This window comes from Scyliorhinus torazame, chromosome 9 (genome assembly GCF_047496885.1).
Source record: "Scyliorhinus torazame isolate Kashiwa2021f chromosome 9, sScyTor2.1, whole genome shotgun sequence".
NCBI lineage: Eukaryota > Metazoa > Chordata > Chondrichthyes > Carcharhiniformes > Scyliorhinidae > Scyliorhinus > Scyliorhinus torazame.
In genome coordinates this window covers 183,263,707-183,275,229 of record NC_092715.1, presented here as the reverse complement: position 1 = coordinate 183,275,229, position 11,523 = coordinate 183,263,707, and the positions used below count along the sequence as shown (strand labels likewise).

At 41.4% G+C, this 11,523-nt stretch overlaps 1 protein-coding gene across 7 annotated transcripts in view; it reads right to left on the bottom strand.

The window, feature by feature from the left end:
- Positions 1-1,799: 1,799 nt before the first annotated feature.
- The window catches only part of kank1a (KN motif and ankyrin repeat domains 1a), a 441,925-nt gene continuing 432,201 nt past the window's right edge, over positions 1,800-11,523 (bottom strand). For all 7 annotated transcript variants that reach the window (XM_072516870.1, XM_072516869.1, XM_072516874.1 and 4 more), the window contains 3 exons: positions 9,461-9,661; positions 4,683-4,781; positions 1,800-2,783 (listed from right to left, as the gene is read on the bottom strand). In XM_072516870.1, coding sequence (XP_072372971.1) covers positions 2,721-2,783; positions 4,683-4,781; positions 9,461-9,661 — 363 coding nt within the window. In that variant the 3' untranslated portion in view covers positions 1,800-2,720. The remainder of the gene's footprint in view (positions 2,784-4,682; positions 4,782-9,460; positions 9,662-11,523) is intronic.

Below are 11,523 nucleotides of genomic sequence, written 5' to 3'. Positions count from 1 at the left end.
AACCAACTTGGGTTTGCACATTCTCCGTGTCTGTGCGGGTTTCCTCAAGAGTGCTTTGGTTTCCTTCCACAGTCCAAAGATGCGCAGGTTAGGTGGATTGGCCATTCTAAATTGTGACATTTGTCCAAACGTTAGGTGGGGCTACAGGGAGGGTGGGTGAGTGGACCCAGGTCGGGTGCTCATTCGGAGCCACTCTCGATGGGCCAAATGGCTTCCTTCTGCAATGTAGGGATTCTACGATTGTTCTTAATTTTTCAAAATTCCCCAGATGCTTCAGTTGTACAGGGCATTAGTGAGACCACATCTAGAGTACCGTGTACAGTATTGTTCTCCTTGTTTGAATTAAGATGTAAATGCATTGGAAGCAGTTCAAAGAAGGTTTACTAGACTAATGCCTGGAATGAGAAGGTTATCTTATGAGAAAACGTTGGGCAGGTTAGGCTCGTGACCACTGGAGTTTAGAAGAGTAACAGGTGACTGGATTGAAACATTTAAGGTTTTGAGGAATTTGGACAGGGTGCTTGCGGAAAGGATTTTCCCTCTTGTGGGGCAATCTAGAACCAGGGGGGTCACTGTTTCAAAATAAGTGGTCACACATTTAAGATGGAGATGGGGGGGAAAATTTCTCTTGAGGGGAGTGACTTTGGAACTCTTTTGCTCAAAAGGCAGTGAAAACTGAGTCAAAGAAAAAGAACAATACAGCACAGGAACAGGCCCTCCAAGCTGGAGTCTTTGAATATTTTTGAGAGGTAGATGGATTCTTTAAAAAAAAAAATTTTTTAAATTTTTATTTTTAATTTTTATTTTTTTTTAAAAAGAGTACCCAACTACTTTTTTTTTAAATTAAGGGGCAATTTAGCGTGGCCAATCCACCTAACCTGCACATCTTTGAGTTGTGGGGGTGAAACCCACACACACACACACACACACACACACACAGGGAGAATGTGCGAACTCCACACGGACAGTGACTCAGGGCTGGGATTCGAACCCGGGTCCTCAGCGCCGCTGTCCCAGTACTAACCACTGCGCCACATGCCGCCCAAGGTTGATGGATTCTTGATAAGGAAGGGAGAGAAAGTTTATTGGTGGTCGGAGTTAAGGTTACAATCAGACCAGCCATAATCTTATTGAATGGCGGAGCAGGCTCGAGGGGCCTATTTCTGCGTCTAATTCATACCTTTGTATGAATGTGTGCATGGGAGCTGGGCCACATCGCCAAGGAGAGAAATCATGGGCTCTGGGGCTCCTCTGGTTTCCAGTGTCCTTATTCCCCACTCCCCCTTTAATTATTGAGAAAGTGAAGGGGAGAGGTATGATTAGCTCTTGTCCATGGAGTGCCATGTACAGCCTCTTGCAAGCTGCTCCTTTGGAGTTACAGATTTGTGAACAACACTATTGTTAGTCATAGTGCCCTCAGCTGAGGTCCAATATATGGCAGCGTAGGTGGCATCATCTACACTGAACTAAGAGAGTGTAGATGATACCTCCAAAGCAATTATCAATGCTGCTCCTCTTAATCTTAGAATTAGTAAGAGATAGACAATAGGCACGAGAGGAGGAAAATTCAATCTTGTGCATTGCACAAATCAAGCCAGATTTACATGCGAGGGGTGCTGGAGACAGCCTTCGTTGCAGCAGAAGGAAAATCTGAATGGGATTTTTGTCCAACACGGAATTGCTGCCAGTCCTCACCTCCATTTTTGTCCACAAAACAGACACAATATCCAGGCCAATATTTAGGCAGATTTTTGGTATGAATTTTTAACATGGCATTAATAGTAGAAGCAAACACATAATTAGCATAATGTAGCTTTTATTCTGAAAATATGGCAAGGATCTAAGGCACTTCAAACATTTAAATACACACGTGGCAAAATTTAAATGTGACAAGATTGCAGTCTTCATAAATATGCACAGAAACCCATGTACAGGGCTTTAACTGAAGGACAGGTTGATATACAAATAATATCTCAAATATCACTAAAACCAAATTAGATACAATGATGTAAACAATTTCTAAAAGAATTAAAAATCTATGTTCAATAGTAAATTATTTCTTCACTTAAATTCATTTTTATTAGGGCATGTATAAAATAGTTTGAGAATACTGTATGACTCAATTTTTAACAGATTACAAATGATTTTGTTTGATATTATATATATATATTTTAAAAAGTTACATACCTAAGGTAAACCCAAATAAGGGCCATCCCTCGTAGCTCCATAATTTTAATGTAACCAACTCAAATGTATAGTTCCAAATATTATAAATACAATGCAGTGATTTAAAATAATGCCATTAATATCATGACACTTGTTTTAATGAATGTTTATACAGGCAAAATATAGTTTACAACTAACAATGAATGTAATAAAATGAGAAAACTAAACAGCCATGTGTTGTGTGTTTCCTGTGAAGTAAAACCAAAGAGACAAAATATTGATTTAAAAGAAAGACTAATAAAGCTTGCTACAAGCAGCATAGGTTGAGGCAATAATGATGCCGAGTGTATAATGAAGACTTTATAATGCCAGCCCCCGCAACGCTTTCCAGTTTAGTTGCTGGTCAGTAGATTGGCAGAGCTACATCTTTGTACTATTGCTAAAAAAAAGTTTTTGCTGGTGAGCTCAGGCACACATTTACATTCAGTATCTGTCAATATTAACAGGGGTACATAGCAGCTTAGTAAAAGGACTGGGTCAATGGCAGGTAGGAATCAATCAAATTTGCTTCGCCTGGTTGGGCTCGGAGAGGTTTTTCTTCCTAGCCTGGGTGTCCCCTAAAAAGAAAAATACAGATCGAGGATATTAAAAATTACACTGTGCTTTCAATTTAAAGGTAACTTATTCAGTGAACACTTCAGTTTTATTAATTCAGAGTTCAAACATCAACCAAATTAACTGTTGTATTGTAATAATGACAACTATAGGCATTAAGATAAAAGCAAAATATGGTGAATGCTGGACATCTGTATAAAAACAGAAATGCTGGAAAAACTAAGTTAACTTGAAACTTTTGGTCACGATCCAACGGCCATGCTGTGCCTGAAAAGCAACTCGCTGCATGCAATGTGGTGGATAGAAGCCAGGAGACCCTGCTCCCAGGATCTACCTGGCTCGCAACACCTCACGAGATCTGTTGTGGGCGAGATCACCTTTAAATCATCACATTAAAGCGAGACAGCTAGTCGCACTTTAATTTGCAGATTCACGAGGCACCTGAGGCGATGGGATCAATCTCCTTCACCTCGGAGAATTTGGGCAAGCGCATTTAAACACTGGACCTCACGGGACCAGACGGAACGGCACTCATGGGGGTATCCCAGGGGATCGGAGGTCCACAGGTACATGCCCTTTGGGCAGGGTGGTATTTGGGCACCCTGGCACAACCAGCATGGCACCCTGGGAGTGCTACTTCCAGGGTGTCAGGTTGGCACTGCCAAATTGGCATTTTGGGTGGTGATTAGGCCGGAGGTGCCCTGTGTGGGTGTGGACCTCCCATAGTGTGTTGGGGCTTTGGGGGGGGGGGGGGGGGTCAGGTCGGTGGCCTCGGAGATTGGGACACCATTTAAAAATCTCTTGCTACATTGAGGAGTTCTGCCGAGTGGAGCTCCTCAGTATAGGAAACGGGGCTGTGTGTAGCCTTGGCCACACGTTCCCCGCTCAGGCTCCTTATTTAACGAGTGCCGTGTGCCGCTTTACAGCCATGTGTTTCTCAACGCTGAGAGTTCCGGGAAACACACGGCTAAACTCGCTCACTATGGGATTTTGTTCCCATTTAGTTGAATCACGCCCTTTAACTGTGTTTCTCCCTCCACAGATGCGGTCAGACCTGCATTTGCGGTTTTTATTTCAAATATAGTTCTTATTAATTTTGGAATTGTTCAAATACACTTATAAATTCAATTGCATCCTCAATAAAATCCTCAAATGTTATCCTAATTTGAAGATGTTTGTCATAAAGTACTTTTGCATGGAGAACAGTACTGGTTGCAGAATATACCCTGCAAAAATGCACTGGACTGACTAGAATTAGTCACAATGAAATAACCAAGAAAGTTGTGCAATGGGAAAAGATGCTGAAACTCCAGTCAACTGTGGCACATGGGTGGGCGGCATGTGGTTAGCACTGCTGCCTCACGGCACCAAGGACCCGGGTTCAATCCCGGCCCTGGGTCACTGTCCGTGTGGAGTTGGCACATTCGCCCCGTGTCTGTGTGGGTCTCACCCCCACAACCCTAAAGATGTGCAAGGTAGGTGAATTGACCACGCTAAATTGCACCTTAATTGGAAAAAAAATAAAAATAAAATAAGTGTGGCACATGGTTATGCCCAGCACTTCACAGATGGAGGATTTCTGCCTCAATGTCTGGTTACAGAAAACACACAAAGCTCAGGTATTTCCATCTCAGGTCAGATGGAATAAAAAAGCAGACAATTAGGCTGAGCTGCTTGTACACCAAGTACCAATGTCCTTAAACGTGGCTGATGTTTGTCGAGGAGATCAGAGTGAAGAAAAAGTTTAACTAAAATTCCTCGGTTGTGGTAAAACCAAGGGAACATAGACATTGAAGGTTTTCACACCAGGCATCTTTTGTAACTGAAGGATATGCATCCAAAGATCATTTAAGCTCTAGATAAAACCACATTGTTAATTTAAAAGAAAAACATGTACGTACCGGCGACGGAGCTTTGGAGAAATTTACATGAGCATAAAGTAAGACTCCTATATCTTTATGACCAGCCTCGAGAGCTATAGACAGTGCTGTGCTTCCATCCTGAATAAAAGACAGAATGGCATTGATTCAATGAATCCAGAATGGTCATACACTCGGATATTTGAAAATTAACATGAAATTTGAAAGCCGTTCTTGACAATTTCTAGCAGTTACATTAAAATGTTTTAAAAAAATATCACAATGTTAAGAACAGTGAAACCAAAAGTACATCTAAGAGGATACAAACCAGAACTTTTGGGGGGAGGGTGGTTAACATCCCCTTATATTGGCCCAAATTTTCTTTTCTTTATAAGCTTTTTTTGATCATGAGTCTTTAACAATTTGAGTAGAAATCGGCTGCATATCCAAACCAGGCTCTCCATGCTAATGTTAACATACGGCAAACAGCCCAAAGAAGTGAACCACAGTGACTTTAAAATCTCCAAAAACACTGGCCGACAATCTCAGTTACTTGAAAGCTGCATACAACAAAAATGACCATGTGTTGTGTGGCCTTAGCAGAGTCACGAATTGCACCACCACCAGGGTGACTATAGCATAAAAGTTGTGCATTGAGCTATAATTTATCGATTGCAGTAACCACGCAATACATATTTATTCAAATTCCACAAGCATAAAGTAGCTACCCCAAAATAGTGAAAAATGCAAACCGCTCTTCTCCCACAAATTCCAAACATATTTTAAAGGAAATGCGTGGCATCTGAACATGACAAGAAAAGCCTGATGATTTGATCCCTCACCAGGAAATGAAGTTTGGACAGGCTGTGTAATGGGATACCAAAACTTACACTTCCTCATAGAATTCGGATAGCAGTTTTCCAAGATTTTAGACCTCCATATGGATAACTGGTGTTTAAAGCATGAATCCTTTATTGAAGCATTTCTTAATGTTTTAAATATATAATTACTGTGGTACTTTAATCTTTCAACCAGGAATTGAAGCCTCTGAGAAGGGCGATACAAGTTCGTAAATGGCATGGAAAAAAAGTTAACCCAGAATATTACTGAAAATAAACAATGGGACTACGACAAATGGACTGAGGAGGGGGGGGGGGGGGGGGGGGGGGGGGGGAGAGAAAAAGAAGATACATTATATCTGAATCATTTTTAAAGATCCAGTCATACGTTTTGATCCTCTTCACCAGTTCCTGTAGGGTTTAAATGTCATTCACTGAAACTATATTTCTGAGAGGTTGCTAGACCGGCAGTCTCACAGCTGCAATAACACTGGGAAGAGGACCTATTGTGATAGCAGATGGGATGGCAGTAACCACAGTTCACTGCTGTCCAGATAACAGCTCAGGATCGTAAATGTGTCTAGGTGGGAGCAATAACTCACTCTGTGGGGTCCAGACTCACAAGGGCTATCGACATATGTTCATTGATAATACAGCTATGTGTACGTGCCTTGCTAACCATTTTATATTGTAAGTAGGAGAGTGTAGATTTTTATGCAATTGGTCAGATACAACTGTGGGAAAATGATGAGGTAATTTTAAAAAATCATTTATGAGATGTGGGTGTCGCTGGTTAGGTCAGAATTTATTGCTCATCTCTAGTTGGCCTTGAGGATGGTGGTGATGAGTTGCCTTCTCCAGGTGGTAGGGTTCCCAGATATCTGCTGCTCTTGTCCTTATAGATAATAGTGGTCGTGGGTTTGGAAGGTGCGGTCCAAACAACTTTGGCGAGTTCCTGCAGTGCATCCTGTAGATGGTACAGACGACTGTCACTGTTCATCGGTGATGGAGGGTTTAAATGTTTGTGGAAGGAGGAGCAATCAAGCAGGCTGCTTTGTCCTGGATGGTGTCACGCTTCAAATTCAGATTGAGTGAGAGAGGACAGAGTGCCATACTGGAGTTTTAGTTTTGGGCAGAGGTAATACACAGGCCCGAGGAAAGAGTTGGCCCAAGTAGACTGAGCACAAATAATTGAGGGTAGGACAGTTGAGTAACAATAGCGGATGTTCAGGGAGATATTAATCACCTCTCACTTAAAGAGTATTCCTGAGAGGAAGAGGAATTGTAAAATGGAGAAAAACATTCCATGGCTAAACAAGGAAGTCAAGGAGGACATAAAGGCAAAACCTAGGGCATACCATACTGCAAAAGCTAGTGGTAAACTGGAGGAGTGGGAGAACTTTAGGGGTCAGCAAAAAGCTATTAAAAATAGAATCAAAAAAGCCAAGCAATAGAGCATATCTTATCAATAGGTTTGAGCATTTCCATTTAGCATTCTGTAAATTTGCCAGAATCCAATGTCAGTTGTATTTTTCAAGGCATTATTAAGGATTTTTTTTTGCAGAAGATAATAGTTTTAAAATAAAAATTTGGGACATTAAAGGTACACCTGGAGGTAGAGGGCATGGCTAAGGTATTAAATCAATACCGTGCATCTATCTTTACTAATGAGCTCAATGCTACCCATGCCATGGTGAGAGACAAAGAAACTCATTAGAGAGTTTAAAATTGATAAGGAGGAAGTATTAAATAGGCTGTTGGTACTTAGAGTTGACAAGGCGCCAGGGCCGAATGAAATGCGGTGGAAATTGCAGGGGTGCTGGCCATAATCTTTCAGTCTTCCATGTACTCAGGGGACTGCAGAATTGCAAATGTCACACCCTTGTTCAAAAACCATTGCAAGGATAAGCCCAGCAATTACAGACCAGTCAGTTTATCTTCAGTGGTGGGTAAGCTTCTCAAAACAATTATTCGGGATAGAATTAGTAGTCACATGGAAAAATCAGGAAGAGCCAATGTGGATTTCTAAAGGGGAAACAGCGTTTAACTAACTTGGGAGTTTTTTTTGAAGAGGTCACAAAGGGTCGATTAGGGTAATGCTGTTGATATGCTGCACATGGATTTTTGAAAGACATTCAATTCTGTGCCACACAACCGACTTGTGAGAAATGTTATAGAATCATAGAATTTACAGTGCAGAAAGAGGCCATTCGGCCCATCGAGTCTGCACCGTCCCTTGAAAAGAGCACTCTATCTAAGCCCATATCTCCACCCTATCTTCGTAACCCAGTAACCCCACCCAACCCTTTTCTTTTAGTTCATGGAATACAAGGAACAGTAGCAATGCGAACAAATAAATTGGCTGAATAACAGGAAGTAAAGATTACCGGTCAATGGATATTTTTTGGGCTGGAGGAATGTATGCATAGAGTTCCCCAGGAGTCGATATTGGGACCCTTGCTTTTCCTGATATATTAATGATCTAGGTATTGATGTGCATGGGGACATTTTCAAAGTTTGCAGATGATACAAAACTTGGAAGTATTGTAAACTGTCAAGGGGACAGTGCTGAACTTCCAAAAAGGACATAGGCAAGTTGGAGTGGGCAGATAGTTGGCAGATGAAGTTCAGTGTAGAGAAGTGTGAGATACAGTACCCTGGGTTTTATTAATAGGCGCAAGAGCAGAGAGGTTTTGCTGAACCTATACAAGACAATAGTTCAACCACAGCTGGAGTATTGTATGCAGTTCTGTGAGACACACAATAGGAAGGCTGTGAACACATTGGAGCGAGAGAGAGAGAGAGAGAGAGAGAGAGAGAGAGAGAGAGAGAGAGAGAGAGAGAGAGAGAAAAGAGGTTTACAAGAATGGTTCCAGAGAGGAGAAACTTCAGTTCAGTTATGAGGATAGCTGGAGAGGTTGGGACTGTTCTCCTTGGAAAGAAGGTGGCGAAGAGTAGATTTGATAGAGGCATTCAAAATCATGGGGGGTTGGACAGAGTAGATACAGAATGCTAAGGGCATAGATTTAAAGTGATTTGCAAAAGAGGCAAATGTGAAGTGAGAATTTTTTTTCCCCGCACAGCGAGTGGTTTGGGTCTGGAATGTACTGCATGGAAATGTGGTGGAGGCAGATTCCATTGAGACATTCCAACATAAACAATGTGAAAATGGAACGAAAAAAGTACTAAGTCAATGTTCATTTGGAGAGCCGATGCAAGACTTGATGGGCTGAATGGCCTCCTTCTGTGCTATAACAATTCTGTGATTTGCAGTGGATGATAAAAGCTTTCCAGTATCTCATTCTCGTGACTGTTCTTTTAGAGCACACCCAGTAACTGCCAAAAAACTATTATTCCCCCATGGACAGCATCACAACTGATCCTGATCCTATTGTTACCAAATATCAATTAGCACAAAATAGTAACCTTCTCATTCAATATCACCCATTCCCCATTCATTAATATTTTTCAGAAAAAAAATACTAACAAGATGTGCTCCGCAACTGATTTGATCATTTTATTTTGCGCAGAGATGGACTGATTCATAAAGTAACTAAAATCTCCACCGAGCTACAGCAGTTGTGAGTGGACTCAATGTTGAAGGAAAGAGATTAATGTGGTCTTTGCGCAGGCAGGGAATTAAAAATACATTGAAACTGCTGATATTTACTCAAGTGTTTTTCTTGTGCGACTAGCACCATTGACAACAACAGTAATTGGATGTTCCGCGGACTCACTCATTGTATTTTCAAACATTAATCAGTAACTGGTTGCGAAATAGTGAATCAGATACATCGGCTATCCTCTCTACCTCAGGACACAGGTTAAACTATTCTGTGCAATCATGTTTAGTAATTAAGTAACTATTTTCCTGCAGAGGGGAAGGTGGGACGTGCAACATATAGAAAAGGTTCAGTATAAACAACCAGAACAAGACAAACATTTAAGACCTTGCAGAAAAATGTCTTAATAGCAACTTACGCTGTCGGCTAAAGTGGAATCACATCCAGGTTGCGCCAGCAGGAGCTTAACTATTTCCACATGCCCGTGCTCACTTGCACACATCAGAGCTGTCGAGCCTTCGTCATCCTGGATATTGACATCAGCACCACAGAGAAGAAGTGCTTTTACCATGTCCATCCGTCCATGACTCACTGCGAGCATCAGTGCGGTCTGACCAGCCTAAATCACAAGATACAAAAATAATGACATGTACAACTTAAATAACAGACCGAGTTAATAGTTCCAGGTCAGAAAATGTATCTAAAAAAATGCACAAAAATGAGACCATCCAGCACATTTAACATCTTCAGCACGGCAGATTCCAAATTGTTAGTGTTTTCCATCTTACCACACCTCCCTGGGGAATTCCTTGGAATTAAATATTTCACCATAAAGAGACTTGGAAAACTGGAGAGCGTCATTAAATAATGTGCATTCCATACAGGGAATATAAAGGAATAAATAAATATTTTAAAAGATTTTAAAATTAAGACATAACATTACCCTACCAATCAAGTCTGTTCTTTCCAACAGATGATGTATAATGTGAACGAAACACAAGGAGGCCATTTGCTCAAGCCCATTCTCGCCATTCGATTGGATCATGGCTGATCTGTATCACGACTCTCTTATTTACCATCTGTGATGGACACCCCTTATTAATACCCATGACTAAGGGGCTGGTGTAGCACAATGGGCTAAACAGCTGGCTTGTAATGCAGAACAATGCCAGCAGCACGGGTTCAATTCCCGTACCGGCCTCCCCGAACAGATGCCGGAATGTGGCGACTAGGGGCTTTTCACAGTAACCTCATTGAAGCCTACTTGTGACAATAAGCGATTATTATTATTATTACTAATACATATTTGCTGATCTCAAGGTTAAAAATTTCAACAAACTCAAATTGTGCAGTCTTTTGAAAGGGGGGGGGGGGGTGAGGGGGCGGTGAAGAGGGATCATTTAGATTTTCATTACCCTTCGTCTGGAAAAAGTGCTTTCTGATTTTACTCCCGAAAGCAAATTTCTAATTTTAAGGCGAAGCCTCTTCATTGTGCGTTCTCTCACCAGAGCAAATTGCTGCTTTGCATCTGCTCTGGCAAATCATTTTATAAACACATCAATTAACATTCTTGTCAATCGACTAACAAACATAATGCAACCAATATTAGTACAGAAAAAATATTGCAGAAATGAGTGGGTCTAATGGTTGAGAAATACCCTGGAACCTATGCTCTATGTCCTAGTGTTCCAAAAGACATGGTTGCAGAGACAGTGGATGCATTGATTGTGATCTTCAAACATTAGATTCTGAATCCGTCTCAGTGGATTGGAAGGTAGTCAATGCAACACTGCAATTCAAGAAAAGGAGGGGGAAGAAAACTGGGAACTACAGCCAATTACCCTGGCATCAGTCGTCAGGAAAATCCTGAAATCCATTATTAAGGAGGGGGAGGGGTTGCATTGTTAGTAAGGAAGGAAGTTAAATCGATAGCAAGAAATTATACAGGATTAGAAGGCATAGAATCTCTGTGGATAGAGTTGAGGAATCGCAACGGTAAAAATACCCTGATGTTAGTTGTACAGGCCCCCGAGCAGTTATCTGGATGTGGGGCATAAAATAAATCAGGAGATAGAAAAGGCATATATAAGAGGCAATGTTACAATAATCATGGGGGACTTCAATATGCAGGGGGATTGGGAAAATCAGGTTGGTAGTGGATCCCAAGAAAAGGAATTTGTGGCGTGTCGAAGAGATGTTTTTTTGGAGCAGCTTGTGACAGAGCCTCTAATAGGGACCAGGCAATTCTGGATTTGGTGATGTACAATGAGGCAGACTAGGGATTAGGAAATTTAAGGTGAAGGAACCCTTAGGGAGCAGTAACCACAATATGATAGAATTTATCCTGCAGTTTGAGAGGGAGAAGCTGGAATCAGATGCAATGGTGTTACAATTAAATAAGGGTAACTACAAAGACATGAGGGAGGAGCTGGCCAGAGTCGATTGGAAAGGGAGCCTAGCATGGAAGTCAGGGAACAGCAA